The sequence below is a fragment of the Mytilus californianus genome, unplaced genomic scaffold (assembly GCF_021869535.1).
Source record: "Mytilus californianus isolate M0D057914Y unplaced genomic scaffold, xbMytCali1.0.p SCAF_6, whole genome shotgun sequence".
In the NCBI taxonomy this organism is placed as follows: Eukaryota; Metazoa; Mollusca; class Bivalvia; order Mytilida; family Mytilidae; genus Mytilus; species Mytilus californianus.
Window position 1 is genome coordinate 82,742,513 of NW_026262712.1, and position 21,218 is coordinate 82,763,730.

At 31.0% G+C, this 21,218-nt stretch overlaps 1 protein-coding gene across 2 annotated transcripts; it reads left to right on the plus strand.

Annotated features, from left to right (window-relative positions):
* Positions 1 to 194: 194 nt before the first annotated feature.
* Positions 195 to 20,727, plus strand: LOC127705194 (one cut domain family member 2-like). Of its 2 annotated transcripts, XM_052209508.1 has the most exons (3): positions 195 to 1,521; positions 10,613 to 10,675; positions 15,865 to 20,727. In XM_052209508.1, the coding sequence occupies exons 1-3, from the start codon at positions 360 to 362 to the stop codon at positions 16,137 to 16,139; spliced, it is 1,500 nt and encodes a 499-aa protein (XP_052065468.1). In that variant the 5' UTR covers positions 195 to 359; the 3' UTR covers positions 16,140 to 20,727. The 2 variants fall into 2 exon arrangements, with proteins under 2 accessions (XP_052065468.1, XP_052065469.1); XM_052209509.1 differs by lacking the exon at positions 10,613 to 10,675.
* The last annotated feature ends 491 nt before the right edge of the window (positions 20,728 to 21,218 follow it).

A 21,218-nucleotide genomic window follows, 5' to 3' on the forward strand; every position in this document is an offset into this window, starting at 1 on the left:
AAATCAGTCTTGTATTATTTAACTTTAATCTAAATATTGTTAATCGAAAGAAATTGATGTGGGAATAGATTTATTCCCAAGAGGAATTGGCACGCTTCGTTATGCTATGAAAGTTGTACACAATTTAGCCTTCGCGGAATGGGAATACGCATGCTTAGAATAATGAACTTGCGCAAATATCCAATGCGCAGGTCACAGCTGTCTAAACATGGAGGTTGAACTAAGGAACAGCTTTCTTGTTCCCAAGCGTACGTAATAGCCCCCAAATATCGACTAACCAACCAGCAAACCGCTACCAAAGGTTACTTTAACTGACAGTTTATCATTGTTTGGTGTTCGATCGTTTGTTGATCTTTGGAATGACGATGGAAAACATGGGTGATATCCCGGATCAACAAATTAATGATTCGACAGTCGCTACCCCAGTCAGTACTGGATTGAAGATTGAACCCGAAGGTAGTGCTGACATCGGTGCCGATAGTACAAGTCAACTAGCAGTTACTACTCATTCGGATACCGACTACCAACAAGTGAACAGTGTAGATGCAGTGTCAAGTCCGGAAGCTGAACAACTTGAACCAAGCATTGATGAAATAAACCGAAGCACTAATGCTATAGCCGTGACAGTAGCAAGCATGATTGATAGTACTGAATACAGATCCCAAATGGGAGAAATGACTTATCAGACTCTAAATGGTAGGATGAGTCCATCATACAGTCCAAACAGTTATGCGACTCTGACTCCGTTGCAGCCTCTGCCTCCAATTTCTACAGTGTCGGACAAATTTAACCAAATTCAGACTACATGTGGGAATGGATTTACTTTGATGAACAATGGACTTGGAACCGTTATGGATATTAACGCTATGAACACTTACCGTTATGACCCAAAAATGATGAGTATGAATTTAAGTCCTGCCAGTATGGCCAGTATGGGGAATACTACAATGAACATGATGACAACAAATGGATATAATCAGGCTATGTCTCCGTACAGTTACAGTGTAAATGTTAGTGTTAGTCAAAATGGACTTCCATCCCCAAAATCGGAACATAGATCACCAGTTTTATCACCGAACACATTAGCTTCATATGATTATCGCAATCTTGGTGCCCAACCGGCACGATTACATTCCCCAAATCCAATGATGTCCTCAGTGAATGGATTGCATGTCAATTCAACAGTGACACCTGATGCATCACCACACAGTCATAGTGGTAGTCCGCAACGTGAAAGATCTCTGGGTCCAATGGACACGCAAAGCAATAAACAACAAGAACTTGAAGAAATAAATACTAAAGAATTAGCACAAAGAATAAGCAGCGAATTGAAGAGATATAGTATTCCACAAGCTGTATTTGCACAAAGAGTTTTATGTCGAAGTCAAGGGACATTAAGTGATCTTCTACGAAATCCCAAGCCTTGGAGCAAACTGAAATCAGGAAGAGAGACATTCCGAAGAATGTGGAAATGGTTGCAGGAACCAGAATTTCAGCGCATGTCGGCTCTAAGATTGGCAGGTAACATTTGGTTTTTATCCCCTCCAACGGAAATTTCGTCATAGATGGCTTTCAGTGGTGAATTTGCTATTTTTGCATTTGCCCTTTATTACATATATTTAATTTCTGTGTTGTGTTTAATTTCACTCTTAGTTTTTTTCTTTTTGCAGCCACGTGTAGTTTAATAGTAACATTATAGTATATTGACTAAAATTATTGAATATTTGAAAGTGTAGCTTTCATTGATAAAACTATTTTAGATATAAGGCCCTGATAAACAATCGACTTCTTTATTGCTACAAATATTGACTATTGATGTCCCATAAATGCTATGAAAAATAGTCAGTAAATTTTATTTTAGAAAATCATTGGGAATGAAAAAAAAACCCAACTAATAATGTTGAATTTTAACAATTTTCTTTGTCTAATAAATTTAAATTAAAACAAGGAGCTTAGCCTTCTGGCACACTTGGCAAATTTAATTGAATTGATATGTCAAATGCTCATTAGTAGAGATGTATTATTCATAACTCGACAGCAAATTTCTTTGTCATTCACTCACACTGGTAGCAGTGGCACACACATGCAATATTATATTCTATTGTTCCCAAACTAATGTGTTTGTATTGAGATATATGTGTTAATACCTCTGTATTTAGTTAATTACGCTTGAGAGGTGGTCACCTGTCAGAGAACAATAGACCAGAATGTACTTAACATCTGTTTCTGGTGTAGCCTTGTGGCACCTTTTTGTCAAACATCAAAGAAATATTTACCTGGAAAATTTCACTGAACAAAAAAAACTTAAAATTAAAAAAAAACCTAACTGAATCATATAAAATAAAAAAGGTTTTAAAGATGTAATAATTATACATGTATGTAATTTTGATAGTCAGCTTTTTATTGAAAACAATGTATATATTAATATTTCCCTAACTGATTACATGTGTATTTCTATGGCTCTTTCATTTTGATAAAAAAATGTACATGTACATATAATCTAAATATTTGTCCTATTTAAATGTTTGAAATCATGCAAAGCACAACAGTTTTTAGATAAGAAGGTACAATTTATAACCAAGCTAATACATTGCATGAATTGTCAAACAATTACTGTCAAGCATGTGAAACATGTACATTATGTATTTTGCACTTTCTTTATAAACATGAAGCAAGGTTGCTCATACATGAACTGGAATTTGAAAATACAAAATTATAACTTTCTCAATTTAATTCAGTTTAGAACTAGAAGTAATTTTTTTTTATCTATACTTAGTATTTGTTAACGCTTGTACATTGTCATTGTTGTCATACACATACTTTATTTTCTAAATCAAAACAAATTCTTGAAGATCGTTCAGTCTCGGTCAAAGTAAACAATTGTCATGTTGGTTTAAGCAAAATTATCTTGATTGGCAATGTTTTGCAGAAAAGGTCATATCTATTCTTTTTGAAATTGGACCTTATATATATGAAACAATATACCATGGACACTCAACAGACATTGAACTGGAACTGCATTAAACAATTTGCAATATCAATTTAAAACTGGATAATTATTTGGAAATGAGGTATATTTCTACAGTAACAATCTAAAGAGTTTTGTTTTTTAATTACACACTAAAAAGAAGTCAATCAAAAACATTCAAAATGGGAAAAGTGCAGTTGTTATCTTTCTTTAAAAGTGGCATGTTTGTAGATAACAAATCATGATAAATCAAAGTTGTTATAATCTAAAGAAGATATGAATCCTTGCAGAATTTAATAATGTAATTCCTGCCTCATCTAACAGAGAATGAGTCCACAGTTTATAGTTAATCCTTCTTGTTATTTTGACGATGCCATATGGTGCTAACCAGTTGGTATTGTTTGTCCAGATTTGTTTGTCACTCAGTATTGAAGGAATGGTAATCTGACATGGATTTCACAATCCAATCTAATACCAACATTGTTTCCAACTCGATCGTAAATTTTCTCTAAAATATCATGTACCATCATCCAGCTTATCTGGATTTTGTCACTCTTAATATTTACATTCCTTTTTGATAAACGGCAAGTTATATATAATTCTTCATAGTTTTGTCAATTTAGTCATATTTTGATAAAAAAAATCAAGACCATACTTAGACAAACCTGTTACTTAAAGACAAAGTGTATCATGCTATCACAATTTGTAAGTTGAGAAATTTTTGTATAGGGTAATAAAAACAGTTTTTAGGAATTTTAATTTAAAAGTCCATAAAAGGTCCACACCAGTATTTAGGTGTACACAAACATTATCAATAGGAGGTGAATTATATTCATGCTAGAATTTTAAATACTTAATCACAAAAATTACTTGTCATCACTGGTAAAATATTTTCACATTTCATGTTACTTTGAACATGTTTGTACAGATTATAAAGGTACACAATTTGTACATGTTCATTTGCTAAGTATAATAGTAGGTTCATATTTATGTGTAATTGTAGTTATAAATATTCTTTAAGGTATCTGTGCAAGTATTTTTGCACATTTCATTAAAAATAATTATTTCTACACATTTACATGTATTTGTTTGAGAAATAAAGATACATTACATGTATACACATGTACATGCATACATGAATTAGTACACAATGTAACATGAAACTTGTATGAAATAAAAGTGTAACAGGTGTACATGTATGGCTTATAACATTAACAGCTTTTGTTTTACTTTTTATGACATTATGTCTAACTTTTGTCCAAGTCTTAACAAAACTCTTTAACTACAGAATAAAAATCCATCTCTTACTTTACTTTTATCCAACTTGTTAGTTTCAATTAAGGCCAGTTAATGACAAAATTCCAAACTCAAAACCCAAATAAACAATAAAACATGATACACATACAATGTTCTGTTATATGAACATGTATATATATACTTGTGAAATAAAAAGCTAACTAAACTTCCAGTGTTTCAGTTTACTACATATAGATATTACAGTGTTTCCTTTAGGTCTATGCTTACTAAGTTAATATTGAGACCGATCGACAGTACTTCAATATGTACATGTATGTCAGATGACTATACTGAAGGTACATTTGTAATGTCAAATTGAATTTTGAATGTATAACATATCAAATATTGTAATAGTACTTTCTGCGCATCTATGTGCTTTTAACATTCTGGGATTATTTACATTTTAAATGAATTTGCAAATTAGTGAAGACATTGAAATTTATTTTCAAGAATAAAAACATACTGTAGTCAAAACACATACAATGTTTATGTGACACTGAGGAGTAATTTGTTCAAGGTGTCTGTCCATCTGTTAAATCTGCCGTTTCCAAACAACATCTGGCCTGGTAATTTTTCACAGTAGTTGTTACTTCTATCTTGGATCAAATATAAATTATTCAGTTCCATTTGTTATCAAGAGAAATTACATACAGAAATTTTATCATGATTTTATTTCATACTTTCTATGGATTTGCCACAATTTCTAGGATTTTCTTTTTGTTTCTCTCTATTTTCTTAATTTTGTATAGCTTTCTGTCTTTTCAGTTTAGTTAGCTATGTACTGATCTACGATATGGATTCCATCGACAGTCGTTGATTGGTTAAGGTATTATATTATACATTCTAGGAATGGGAAGTAGTGACCTTTATATACTAATCAACGACAGTATCCCGCCTGTGCCTTGCTCACTACTAATACTTAAATTTAAAAATTGTATACTTTTGTACCTTCTTTGACTGAAAACTGTTGTGTGATTAAAAAGTGAAAGACTCAATTTAAAAAAAGTAATCCAGTTTTATGAATATTTTGTTTCTTGGCATTATGGTTGAAAATGATGAAAACAATTTTTTTCTTATTTATTTTGCATGATTACAAAGTTTGCATGGTAATTATGCATGTTTATTAGTTTGTTGGAAGTTCACAAGCGGCTATTAATTAGATTTTTTTATTTAATTTACAGCACAACAGTTATATGCATAGCCATGCGTCTTACAATTCTGCTTATTTTATTACAGCCAATACATGTACAAGTAGATCTGTCTGAAAAATGTACCTCTTCTTATTTATGATTTACACTTATATCTGTTTCTATATTTTGACATTTAGATTGCTTTAAAAATTATACAAGTACATGAAATTTGCTATACGTTCATGTTGTGTATTGTATATAGATGCATAATAGTTTCTGTCTTTTCTGATGTTACACATGTACATGTATATTCTATGGACTATAAGACATAAATTGCTACTAATGGGTGTTTGCATGCAGACATAGACATAGAAATTGGAGGGTGAAACTGGTCATTAGTATAGAAAAATAAGAGAAATTCCAACAAGTCGGTAGATTGGCATGTAAAAGAAGTTTTTAATCTTGAACAAATAGGGAACTTAAATTGTCTTTCTTGTATACCGGTAAATTTGAAAACTTATTGAAGATTCTGTATTTAATTTCCAAAATATCAATAAGAAATAGAACTGCTTGATGGAAAAGATTTTGTTCTGACCTGTGCATGTGTAGATTGTTACAAGAGAGACAATTACTGGTAAAGTTCTTATCTTCTGATATTAAATTTGGTTGCTCCACACTCATTGAATAACCCTAGGGTCTCTCTAAAGATTCCATGATACATCACTGTTTGGCTGTGTCATGATTGAAAAAGAAACAGTCTCCAGGATTTGATGGATTGTTTTACAAAGCTATACTAGTATTCTAGCCGGTATGCATAATGAAATCTTCTAAAGGAGGCATTCAATTTTTTTTCAAAGATTCGATTTGTTTGTTAAGGAGAATTACTATCAAAAATTGTCTATCAAGAAATTCACATTTTATTCCCCTTCAATGAAAAGTATATGTATGTTTTAACAAGCTCTCAATTAGATATTCATTTAAAACAATGGAAAAAGGTTTGTCAGGTAGGACTAGGATGGATCAGTCAGCTTTAGGTTTACAATGGTCAAACTGTAAAAATGTGTGGATGTGTTTTAATAGTTTAAAAGCAGGTGCAGTGCGAAGGGTAATTGTCCAGTGTGTTCACTTCCATAGACAGCTGTCTGGTAGTTGCTAAAAGGAAGACCTTTCTGTTAAAAGTGCACAGCAAACATTGTACTGCAAGGAAGAGTTTCAAGTCTTGATAAACACTTGTCGTTGAATACATGTATTATCTTTTAAATTTGATTTTAAAAAATAACTTAATCTGTGGGAAACAGTTTTTAAATCTCACTGAATGCTTTTATGGGTTTTGCTGATGAAAAATGAGGGGGAAAAGGTCACTCTCTCAAGGAAATCAAAAATTTAATATTCAAATTATCAAGCAACAAGAAAATTCACAAATTTATAAATGATGCATACGGTGAGAAAAACAAAGAATTAAAATCATTTTGCCATCATTATTTTGGATAAATGTATTTACATAAGAATACAGAGTAGAAATATTGAATCATATCATTATTAAAATTTTTGTGTTGATGAATTCCTGTTTCAGAATTTTCATCTCAGAAAATTTCACCAAGTATAGGTAAAAGAATGTCCATGAGAAAAAATGTTACTCTTAATTTTAGATTTTTAGAAAGATAATTTAGCTAAATCATTGTAAGTGTCATGCAGAGCAAACTAAGCATATAAGTGGACAGTAGATAAGATTTCAAACTTTAAAAATGTTATCCTCAGAATTCTTCAATCCCTGTTTCATTTCTATGTAAATCATAAATTGTCACTCATTTGGTAGATATTCTTCTCAGGACTTGATTAGTATATCCCCCATCAGTTCACTAGCAGATGTCCACCTTATCAGTCCTCATGGACAAAACTTGACAAGTTTTGGACAGATGTTAAATGAGAGAATTCTAATCCAGAAACATACATTCCCTTAAAACATTCCAAAGAAGGGAAAGTGAGAGACCTGAGGTGTACTCCTATCTTGATCATGTCAGATCAAAGTTATCTCTGTTCTGACAAGTCCCCATCTTCTCAATGTGATTGTTTAGTAAACTCTGGTGATTAGGTGTTTGGCCCAGAAGTTTTCAGCCAAAAGATCTACCCCTCGATGGGGGTGGTCGTGAGACTTCACAACCAAATTATTACAACTGGGTAGTAATGATTGACAACGAGCTTATCTTGTACAAAGTTTCATCATATTAATCTAAATAAATGGCTTGCTCAGGTATACCCCCTTCATAGAAACTCTGATACCAGGTTATTCACAATGATATTGTAATTTTTTTTTTTCACAAGTTCATTCTGCATGTTCTGAAAATACTTTTTAAAGGCACATTCACATTGTAAAATTCAGTCTCAAGTTATTTATGTACAGATAATTAACAGAGGACTGAATTATGAAAACTCTATTCATTTTATTCTGTACAGCAACACAATTTTGAAGTTATTGTTGACAAAAAATGCTTCAGTTGTTCATTGGAAAATGCATATTCATTGTATAATGATCAGAGAATTGAAACCTATTTAAAGTTGGAAATAATTCATATGAGGGTAACGGACAAATTATTTCTTATTGAAGAGAATGAAATTCCTCTCCTCTTAAATGATGGCCAGCTTGAGTCATTTCATTAGGCTATGTCTCATTCACTTACTCAGTATACTGTAATTGGATGTTGCTTCAGTCAGCCTTGTTAAGTCTGAAAATTTTGACCTCTGGTTAAATACAACACAGTTCAGCCATTTTCCAAAACAAAATGATTACCGACACTGGGACAAAATACGCTCTTCAGTTTTCTATGGATAATAATGATGCTTTTGCTTCTGAAATGGAATTTCGCTGTACCCAGTATATGATACAGTTAAAACACAAATAGCTTCGTTTAGATAGATTTCATTTAATCACCAACATACCCATTTGCAATTTTCTGTAAATATTGGATTTCTAAATTCTCTTTGTAGTTGTATGTACATGATGGCAAGTCTTGTATAATTAAGGCTGGAATTGGTTTGAAAACAAGATACTTGAAACCAGTCAAAAGTTGAGTGGATTCTTCCACAAATGATCAGATTTAATTTTTTGATGGTGAAAACAAAAGAAGTCATTCCTCATTACAAACCAATTTGGCCATATTTCTTGTTGCTGTTTGAATTTGTTTTTGTTTGTTTGATTAGAAAGACTGAAACTATAACATCTCTTCATGCAGGAAAATAAACTCGCTGGTTTTTTTTTAATATTTAACTACAGTTCTTAGTCAGTTTAGCATTACCTTTCAATTTGAACAAGAAATGTTTTGACTGAAATGAAGGATGTACATTATTATTTAGTTTATTTCATAGAGATTCCACAGAGTTTTTCTTCCACTGGCCTAAAAAAAGATGGGTCAAGTATATAGGAGACATGGTCTAATAAACTTTTCACTGTTGTCCGGACTAGGAAATAATGTTATTATTCTTCAAGCTATGTGATTTTCTTTACTATTTTAAACTTCTTAAGTACCATCATTCATTTGGATCAAGGGGGCATGAAATCAAACATTCGCTATTTATGACAATTCAAAATACTCAAATTCTTTTCAATTCATTGTGTTTCCTTTGAATAAATATGAACATATTATCTTTTTACTTAACAGTATAACAGCTTGCTTATAAAATGACAAATTCTCATTTCAATAAACTTTTTACTGTAACGCTAATATGTTTTATTCAACGTAGCCTTGTTTGTGTTGAGATTTCCGTGATTCATGCATTGTGTGTACACATAATAAAAAGTAGGAGATCTCCTGATAGAGAATATTGCCTTGCTTTCTCTCTGTGTGAAAAAAACGTGATTAACGGTGGTCATTATATTGATTTTTTCGAAAAAGCACCGACCAAGAATTAAAATGAAAGTTGTTCTGAGGAAGGAAATAAGCTGACTGAGATAGACACGGTTGATAAGTCAGCAACACAAGTATCATTTTGTATGAATATAATTTTTCCATTTATTTGGATCCGTCATTTAGATTCCTGGTTACCATGGCAAGAAAGCTGCTTTAGTTGTAACCTGTAGAAACATTGTTAGCTATATCACATCCCACACCTGTGCTCAGGTACAGAGTCTGAATAACACACACATGATAAACTTCATGACTAATACAGAGTTCTACGACAACTCGTCTGATCAAAAATATTCTACCTAAAATTATCAATTATTCATTCCATCCTGAATAAAGCTGTTTATACATTATGCCTTAGTATGAAGTTTCAAAACATGTTGGTCGTAGGTTTAGTTTCTCGAGTGCAGAATGATTTAATTTCAGTATGCAATCAACTAAAAATTGACAACATTAAAAATGAAAGAGTGTTTTACAAGTGAATAGATTTGAGAACAAAGAAAGAGGATAGTAATTGTTATTAACCCTAACTTGGTAATGTTTGAAAACACAACTTCACAAGAATTTCTGGTGCATGCAGTTTCAAATAAAACCTTTTACGTTATATGCCTCATTGGTTTGAAACTACAGTTTCAATTATAAAGCATTCGTTATACTTGTCAGAATTCAAAATAAATGTATAGAACATTTCTACTGTATTTTATAATTGGAAACAAACTATTGCTTTTTACATTTCAACTTATTGAAGGTAAATTGAATAGATCATAACCCTCACATTTTTCAGACAGATTGAGTTCTTACTACATTTATAAGAAGCACAGTATATTATTATTATGACAATATATATATATAATTTTTTTTTCAGAGAAGTGTTTTTTTTTCTTCACCAACTTCATCATACTTTATTGCAGATCAGCTTTGCAGGTACAAACAAGTTTGATTGACAGAAGGCCTCGGCAGCCAAAAAAATTCCATCCTAGGGTATTAGAAAGGCAGCTTGACGATATAAAGGATCTCTATCTGATATGTAATGGTCTCTTGTGCAAATTTCAAGAGAGAAAATTGTTTGGTCCAAACAATTATAAGAAATAAAGACTCATTTCAAAATGCATTGCCTGAGGCAGACTTTCTATCAAACTTGTCATCATTTAATCTTGTTTTATTTTCTCATTCATGTAGCATGCATCTGTGACCATACGAAAGTACAGAAGTTTTATTTCAGATCTAACCCTGTTTTTACTAAGAAGTATGAACATGTGACAAAGAAATAAATTTCGTTTACAATTCACTTATAAATCTCCACTTTTCTCTCTCTGTAGGCAAAACGTTCGGTGAAGTGTCGATAAAAAAGGAAGAAGGAGGTTTTGGCACATCTTTAATAGGTAGGCATACAGATTGTTGTCAAAATAAATGTTGTTTCATCTAACAACGAGCACCACAAAAAAAAAAGATAAAATTTAATAGGTACCAGTTATTCTCATGTCTGGATGTTGTACATTATTTCCGTCTTCATATTGGGAATATAAGAAAAAAATACTGGTGAAAAATTCAATTGAAATAACGAACATTGCTAAAATGTCTAGCAAGAGAAAACTCATTTTGATGTAGTGTTAAAAACATTTCTAGTCCACTGTCATTTACCACAATGGTTTAGATAAAGCTTATTAACAATAGCCAGGTTAGCATTGGGGAAACATCTGTCGAGTTTCCTTGTCAAATATAGACGTTGTACACACCATGCATGCTTTTGTTACCAATGTCGACAAATTATTTTGACTTGTATATATGAATGTATAAGGGAAATCATATTTCAATATCCCATGAACCATGTGTGTCATTGTGAAACCACACCAGATGCATGCTAAATAATACATTCTTACATTTTATGTTTAAAACTTTGTGTTGATTTTATGAAATGTTTCTCTGATTAGTTTTTTTACTCATGGTAGATTTTGATTTAATAGGTAGCTTCATTTTTTATGTTTGTCCTATTTTGGTTTCTCAGTCCATTGATCAACATTAATCAGGACTATCAGAAATACTTTAAATCTTTTGTCATAAAAAATTACATTTTAAAAATTTATAGCACAGAAATTAATTTTGCATGTTCATTTGATGAAAGCTGTTGTTCAAAATAATTCTTTGTTATAAATGTTGTATGCTACTTCAGTCATTACAGGGGAAACTTAATCGGTTTAAACAGTCTTTATAAGTTGAAACCCTTTTCTCATAGTGGAATAAAAATTCATTAAATAGAGGATTTAATGTGGTTGTGATAAGAATGACATAATTCTTGCCTTTAGGTGTCCATTACAATACGGTCAGCTACCACTTGACATAAAGGAAGTCATTGTATAAATTATTCAAATGCAATTTATTCCAATAGTTTATGGGGTTCATCATTTGTAGAAACATTTATACTGAATATATAATGATTGGAAGTCCGTCTTTTGTTAAATGTGTAAAGAGGGCAGATTTTCATTAAGAAAAGCTACCAAAATACCATGGGAAGAACTTCTGACTTTAGTTGATATTTTCACTCCAATAGGTCTTTATGAAAAATGAGTAAACATCAAATTACAAATTGAATTTAATGGGAAGAGATATCTTCCATGTTCTTATCTAAGCGTCATTCTCCTATTCAATCCTTATGTTTACATTTTCTGACACAAAAAGACAAATGTGAGTCTTGTTCAACAGAATGTTTAAAATTGTCTACACAAAAGGTAAAGTGAAATGAATGTTTATCAACCAGGAAAAATTCTTTATAGAAACCTGTGACAAATATTGCACTAATAATAAAACGTTAGAGGTTTGTTTGCTTGTGACCTATTGCGACCCTGTTTTTCATAAGAAGTAGGTTCGTGCCGTCATGCACACTTCAGACTGCAGAGGTTACCACTATTACATGATTGAAGCATCTTATATTGATATGAAGGTTGTATTGTATATTTGGCTATTTTGGTATGTTTTTCGTTATTAGAAATACTTTGTTCTACAGCTTATCTGTGTCATACTGGGTTTTGTCATTTAAGGCACTCCAAAATAAAACGCTGAGCAGTAATAAAATGGTGTATATGTTATATTCTGTCTGGTGCATGTAACATTAGTTGACATAAGACAATATAATCAGGTTGTTTTATGTCATTTAAGATTTCTGTGATCTTTTTGTGTTCACGTTTTTATTTGAAAGTCTTATGAAAATTTAAATTTACAGGTTTTTTCTAAAGTCTTTTTTTAAAATTTAAATTTATGTATTTTTGGTTTTTTCTCGTATGATAAAACTGTGTTGGATATCTAAAAAGAAATTGCAAGTAATTGTGAATCTGTATTATAAAAAATATATTTCCACAAACACTAATTTTGGATAGTGCAAGCACTATTTCGATACAAGAAGTTATCAGCACATTTTCATGTATCTAAATTTCTAAATAGTTTTTAAAATGGATTTCATACGATATATATGAAGTGCTATAGTAGGAGGGTATCCTGTAATTGTTGTTGATTTAAATGTCCCTTGGTGACGTCATATTGGATCTTTTATTTTCTACTCAGTTTTTCTTCCTTCATTATTCATAAATTTGGGAATAAAGACAAAAAGACAGAATAGTAATATTTGTGATGCTGTTTGTAAATATAAGAAAACATGTGTCATAGGCTATTAAGAGATAATGATTTATTGATTGCAATCATTCTTAATAGTTGAAGGTTATTGTGTATTATGGTAGAAAACGATAAATCGTTAAAACTCTGATGTTAAAATAAACACAGATTATTTTGGAGTAAATGCTGGTTTTGTTATAAAATATTTGCATGGGAGCCTGAGAAAAGAAATCAGCTGCAGTATTCACACGTTCTACCAGTTTCTGAGTATTCCGTGGTGTACTTCCATGAAACCAAGCACTAATGAATATTTACTTTCCGCTTAATGAAACACTTGTAATCTCACACTGAACCAAACACAGAACGAAATATCGTGTTCAGAACTTTGTGGAATCGTGTCATGTTTTTTTTTCCCATTTTGATCAAGTCTTAATTATGTTGTTGACTTTTCTGTAGTGAATTGGCTTGTCAAATTTTTTCCGAAGACTGCACAATTTTGGTAAATAATTTTTACGGTAAGATGAATTTAAGACAAAACCAGCTTAAACACTCCGCTGTTAAATTTTTGCATTCACTCCATGTCCCCTGTAAAGCAAAGAAAAAATTCAATATATAAAAACAGGATAAAGAAGTCTTAACTTGTTTTTTTCTCTATGACCTAAGCAGTTTTACAAAACCGAAAGTGCTTTTGATAAAAGACAATACATAAGTTTGTGGGAGCTGCAGTACAACAAAAACATTAATATGGCAATCATAATATAGAAATGCTGGTAATATATTATATCTGGGAATTAAATATTGACAGATTGGTAGGAGATAAATTATAGTTGAGAAGGACAGCAAGGCTTAAGTACTCAGATATGATTATAACTGATAGCTATGATGTCAAGTTTTACTTCTCTCTCCACACCAAGCTTTATTGCTCTGTCTTCCAAAGGAAAAGCTTTTTTAAATGTTTCTTGGTGTTTTTGTGTATTTTTTTTTTTGTCTTACCGGTACATGGATTTATTAATTGTTTAGTTCATTAAATACATACCGATAATTAAAAAAAAATAAAAATAAACTTCGAAGTAAATTAATCATTCATTGGTGAGTGAAATACTGGATAGTCTACAAAGACAGAAAAAATATTTGGCTTAAGGATGTTCGCTACTCTGTTTCAAAATAAAAAGCTTTTTAAAAGACTGTTATAAATTGATAGTATATAAATGAAGGAACTAAAAAAGCAGAAAAAAAATGATGTGTACGTGTGCTTGTTTTTCGAGATATAAGCCATTGAAAATTTGGCAGGAAATAATTGTCTCTCTAGACTGTTCTTACATTTAACATTGGCACCTTTTTTCTTTCAAAAACAATGAAAAAATAACAAGGATTTTATAGGATTTTCAAATATGGCTTTTTAAACTATTAGTAATAAAATTATAAAAAAAAAGTAGGGGTTAGCGGGGAAAATGTTTTAATGACACTACATGGATAAAACCAGAGGATTCAGAATATCTGGCAAAAATTCAAAAACAAGAGGAACAAACATCCTTAAATTTAAATAAGCTCTTTAACCTTTCATTTATAGTCTTTTTATTTTCAAAAATCCATTAAAGAAAGTGTAGTGACCGAAACTTTCTATATTTATTGGTTAACTTTTGTTGTTGGGTTGTTTGTAGTGTCATTGAAGTTTACCCCACCCATGAGTATCCCTTATTATTATTTTATAAGCACAAACCTTTTTGCCCAGATTGTAACAATGGTATTATAATATTTTTTCGGATAAAAACTATTACTTGAAATTATACGAATGGCTAAATCTATAGAAGAAGACATGATTTTCTTGCCAGATATTCAATGTAATGTAAAATTATATCATCATGCTCTTGGATACAAAAAAAAGCACATTGAGAATACATTGAAGGTGGGCCATTGTAGATTATGACTTAAATTCAATCATCCGTATTTAGTCTTCTAGTGTAAATAGCACAAGATGATTGCAAGCTCATTGTAATTGTTATGCTTCAACGATTCATTATATTAACTACAGCTGGTTAGGGAAAGCTGAGTATTTCCATTTCTCTGGGGGAAAGCCATTCCGTCTACTTCGTCTTCCGAGTTAAATCTCCATGGGCATGTCTTGCCATATTAGTTTTCTTTGTTAAATACCATAGCAACAGAACCTTAAGCGAAGGTATAGTCGGCTTTGTTATTATAATTCCTGACAATGTCCTACATGAAGAAATGTTTCTTTAGTAAACCATACAAGAATTATATTGTCAATTCTTTGTTCAGGGAAATACAAATGAATGTTTGGTATTTTTATCAATAGATTTAATTATGTTTAAGCCATTTGTATATATCTATTGGAATTAAATGTACAACATGGAATACTTCATTGTAGTCTTTGCTTATCAGTTTTATTTAGAACAGTTTTTGTCCAACAATGACATGGAAATATGCAAGATGGAATGGAAGAAAGCCATTATAGTATATATAAAATGTTTTTTTGCAAAAATCTATTTCTGAAAAGTCCTACTTTGGTAGTCTGTTATGGTATAGAGACTTTGTGGTGATTAAGGACATGTTTTAGACACTTTGTCTTGTTAATTATAGTTTTTTTAAGTTTGTTTTAGATTGCTGTCTCTGATATATATACCCTAATCTCTTAATTATTTTTGCAAAACTTTTCTTTAATTATTTTCTGAAGGTCACCAGACATCTAATAAGGGTTTGGATATTTACTCTTTTTAAAGTCTATCTAAAATTGACTGGAAAAACATTGTGTGAACTAGAAAATTTTTCACCAAACAAAAAATTGAGGGCTTGAACTGTCCTACTGCAGATGAATTTTCATTGTTTAGAACTAAGGTATTCAATCACAATGTCTTCATTGTAGGCTTAAGAAATATTACCAGAATGCATCAGTTCTGAAAAAGCTAATTGTGATTACCTATATATTTATTGGAACTTTTATATATTTCAGCCTGTAAGAGAAAAGAACAAGAAATGTCTCCACAAGACAGCAGAGCTCCGAAAAAACCTCGTTTAGTGTTCACAGACATTCAACGGAGAACATTACATGCAATTTTTAAAGAAACAAAACGACCTTCTAAAGAGATGCAAGCTACAATTGCCCAACAACTCGGACTTGAGGTCACAACAGTGGCAAATTTTTTCATGAATGCACGTCGAAGATCAATAGACAAATGGCGTGACGACAATGGAAATGACAATCGTGAAGGGGTGATCAAAAGCTGAGTTGTTGTTTATATGATTTTACCCTAGCAATATTTTTACTGAATACATGACTAGATAGATGTTGTGAGAAGATTGATATATATGTGTGTATGATTTCTATGAAGCAATGTAGATTTAGACAAAAACAGAAGTGATGTTCGTCCATTTTTTATGTGCAAATATTATCTTGTAAATGCTATTTTTTAAAAGCATTACAAGGAAATTGTACTAGTGAAGCATAATTAAACCATAGTGCATTGTCTCAATGACACAAACGCTGATAGCGCCCACACTGGAACAGAGATCTGATGTACCGACACTAGTCCTGCAAGCTGAAGATCAAGACTTTTTTCAGTGACGCATTTTAACATTATTCTGATGTTATTTATACAGTCTGTATTGACACTTACGGGGTGCCAGTGCAGCACTTTAAATATCAAGTTTGTCTTTAGTTAGGCTCATGGCTGACATACGATTTTTTTGCTAGTAGTTTGGTGGTGTTTTAAATGTATTACACATTTATTGTCTCATAACTTGTTAGATTAACCATTAGATCAAATGGTGCAAACATTTTTTTATGTGTCATTCCTTCTCCACAGTATTGTACATTCCATTTTGTTTCTTTTCTTTGTTAAAGAGGCCAGAAATCATTTGCATAAACATTCCATGTTGGAACTTCCAAAGTTCCGCAAGTTGTTTCTTATGTCTTTATGTGACAATTTTTTTTGACGAATTGTCGTGGAAAATTGAATGAAGTACTATTTAATTTTTTACTTTGTTAATCATGAAAAAATTATACAAAAACTATGAACAAATTATGAATTAGCAATGACTGAACTAAAGTCAACAAGTGAATCTCACTTTGTTTTTTTATCTGTAAATAATGACTCTTTTTATTTCTCCTTAACTTACAATCTCAAGACAGTTTATGGCTTTTATTTCGGACAAAATCTTGCATTTTCATTGTCATTTTGTTTGCCATGACATATCAGGTAGCTAGATAGAGTTTTCATTGTGTTCATTAAAAAAATCTTACAATTGGTTGTAATTATCTAGTCGTAGCTTGTCTCTAAGGTAACAGAAATCTTCACAGAATTCTGTGTTGTGTGTGTTATGATCATACAATCACTGTATTCAATTGTGCAATATTTATTGATTTTTTTTGTAATGGATTTTAGGTGATTATTTTGTTAATTATTATTTATTACATTTGTTGATTAATTTATTTGTTTAATGAGGACATTCATTGATGATTTGGGTGATTGTCATTATTGATCCAATGAAACATTCCACTGACTCAGATTCTGTCAAGAGTATCCATGTCATTTAGATGCTTCAATAAGGTTTCGGTAGTTAGATCTAAATCTCATTTTGAACAAATGGCAAGTATCCTAGCTTATGCTTTTAGTTTTTAGTGGCAGCAAAAAAAATTACCAGATCTTGAATATCTTTGTAAACAAATTTAAAAGTACCGATCACTATACAATGTATTAGTTGTTTTATAATGGATTTTAGCTGGTTTGTTTGGTCTGCATTTAGAAATGTTCTAGATCATTTAAATCTTTTTAAATGGTTGTAGTGTTTTGATTATTTTATTTAGTCTCTAATTCCTTGAAGTTTGTGACTTCTAATCTAAGAAATCCATCCCATCAAATGGAATTTCCAAAGCTCTACAAATTTCCTGCAACTTATATTGCAAAAAAAATGGTAATGAGTTTTATAAGTTTTCCATATTGCTCATTTTATACAAATCCCTTTTACCATTTACTTGGCTTTTAAGAAATCCATTTAATTATACACTTTTCAATGTTTTGTTATCTTTTTTTTATAGATTTTGCCCTTTTATATATATGACTGCCAACTTTTTCTTTAATAAATCTTTTTCTATGTTATGGATAACCAACAAGTAGAAGATTGATTCAGTGTTATAAGAGTTAATATCAGTCTGCATTGTTGACAAAAAGGATTTACAAAGATTTTTTTCAATTCATCAAAATTTAATGTTTTTGACTGTTAAAGTAGGACAGAGAAATTTAGGGGGAGTTGTTGTATGTCATTTCTGGTATATCTATTCTTGATCCTATTTAACATGACTTAGTCATACTACTTTGTAAAAACATAGTTGTATTATAATTTCATTAGTCAAGAGACGGGAAAAATGAATGCTTAATTTAATATGTTAGTCACTGATACATGTACTAAGGTATTTCTTCACTCTTGAACACAGTGGTTTTTCTGGTTGTTGGTTGTCTTTATTTGTTAACGTTGGTGTAAGATTTTGTGTTTATTTATTAATTTATTGAATGTTGTGTTTATAAAACATAACTGTAAAAAATTGTGTATACATTGTATATGTTGGAACAAAATGTCCTCTGTTGCATGGGGCATGCAATAAAAATGTATTGAAACTTTTAGCGGTGTACAGTAATCTCTTCGTCATTTGTAAATATTGGCCATTACATCATGGTGGTCACTTTGACCTGTATATATATTGCCTTTATGACAGTGATCAGGAAATATGTCCCCGTAAAGTACCTCACAGAAACAGATATAAATATTTGCATGGTTATTTCTGTTTTAGATATTTTTATAAATAGATGTTTTTTGGACGTGGTGTTGTAAAACTATCAATTTTTATGCATTAAAGAAAAATTCTATAAGAAAAAAATTTTAAAGATCTGAACAATTTTCCATTTGAATCTCAACAATTAATTTAATGACAAGTATTAAACAGAAGGGATTGAAATACTTAGTTGGGTGTTGTATACAAATTCCCAAAGTTTAATATAAATAGTTGACAAGCTGTTGTACCACATGTACTTTGGAAAGTGCTATTTTATAATATTACTATATGGTCCGGATTAACATCTTATTAGCTATCATCCTGTTTTAGTTTATCCTTTCTGTGTAATATGTTCCTATAAAATGAATCACATTTTGGGGAATTATATAAATGAGGAAAAAACAAAAGTGATTTTCAGGATATAGTCATTACATTGAAATGGGAGCTGGAAGAGTCCTTTCTGTAATTTGTCATGGTTGTAAATTCTCGACAGTTTTTTTGCATAACGATCAAAAAAGTTTTGAATGTTAAAATTTATCTAATTGGTTTTTGCAATCCTGCATTTAAGAATTATGTGGCAATATTGAGTCATCTTTTGTGAACAAAATTGTTACTACAGCATGTTTCGAGTCTTGAATAACAATAAAAAAGGTTTTCTTTGAAGGTGAAATAGTTTGTCTGTTACACCGAATTCCATTTACACTAGAATCAGTAACTTGTCAGAGTTATTGTTAAATAATTTATGAATGGAAACATGTTGCTGCTGAACAAATAACTTATAAAATTTCTTTTAGAAGTTAGGTACTGTAACAGTTTGTCAAAGGATTATTTGCAAGTTAATTTCCATGGTAACAAGGTCATGTGATGGGAAGTATAACAGCTGTTCTCCTTTTGTGGGATATTTAATGTTTTATCAACAAACAAAACAGCATGAACCATGATTTTTTTTTGCTGAATTTGCTTTTGCAAACAAAATTATAACGAAATTACGAAAACAGGAAATCTTGGTCATTGAGAATTGTTAGATATATCAAATTTTCTAACAAACCCAATCTGCTCCTGAAATAAAGTAAGATAAAAATGTTGCCTGTAGAGACTTACTTGTATTTCTAGGAATTCATAAAAGCAACTTCATCGCTGGCTTTAGAATTGGGCTTTTAACATAAAGTAGTGCATATCATGACTGTACATAGTATTATGGGACATTCCGATCAGTCTGCACTTTCACTTAAACAGAGATGGGACCCAACTAAGGAGACTATTTTGTGTATGATATGTATACATATGTTTTGGGTAGAAAGCAAGGGATTTTTGTAACATTACAAAGTATCTTAAGAAAAAAAATTTGACACCCATAACGGTTTATGTGAAAGTGAGATAAACTTCAGGGACCATTTAATGATGTATTTTCCTTCATAAAATTGCCATAAGGAATTAAAAAAACCTAGTCACATAATTCAAACAGTCCCAGTCATGTGACTTGCCAGTCACATGGTATATGAAGCATGTGACCAGTCACATGATTTCTCATTATGATCAACTTATTTATTGTGCAATATACATACTTGTGTGTTGTGGTGCATATAGTGTTAAAATTGTACAAGTTATGTGTTTTCATTCATCATCATTTTATGCATTCATTTTATGATTATTTATTTTTATCAGTGACATCTTCATACATAGATTTTCAACCTCATTGAAAAACATTTTTATCAATAGTGTTGAGACTCAGAAAAAAACATATTAAAAGATAATGAACAAACAAGGAACTTTTCTGTTGTTGAATTTAGTATAAAATTTTCCTTTTCATATCAATTGCTCATGTCTGAGCTTTGTATTTCAATGTTTTTGTAATCTTGCATTTATGGTTTAGAACATGTCATTTCGATGTGTTAATCTGAGGGAACAAAAGAACTACAAACATTAGGTAGTCTGTTTTTATGTGTCTATTTTTAGAATGTGTGAATCCTATGTTTCACACTTATGCAAATGTTGGAAACATAACTTGTACTGATTATGAACAATAAATAGTCACCAAGCTATAAATTTTATCATATTTTTTACCCCTGTCAATGAAGAACGTGTTATGGTACACTGTTGTCCCTCTGTCTGACCTTTGTGTCCGTCTACAAATATATTGAGATATATGTATCGGGTTTATGACGAGACAAGAAGCGAATGACACCAAAAACCAAAAGATATTTTAAGGTCAACACAAGGTTTCAATAATAGACCAGTTTCTATACAATATGTCAAGCTTTAAATCGCTGCTAGTCTTTAATAAATTTAACTGACTGTCTGCCCATTCATGTGTCCAACATAAATATGTTGCACATTTGATGTCAAACACTACCAAGACTATTCCACTGTTGTGGCTGGATAATTATGGAACTTTATTTATCTTCAAAACATAAGCAAATAACCACATGTCCTGCATTAACCCGAGTATGCCTTATGGGATTTACTTTGAATTTTATAAAGAATGGTGGTCTGAGGGTCTGCAAACTCTTTTGACGATGTTCACCTAAATTTATGAA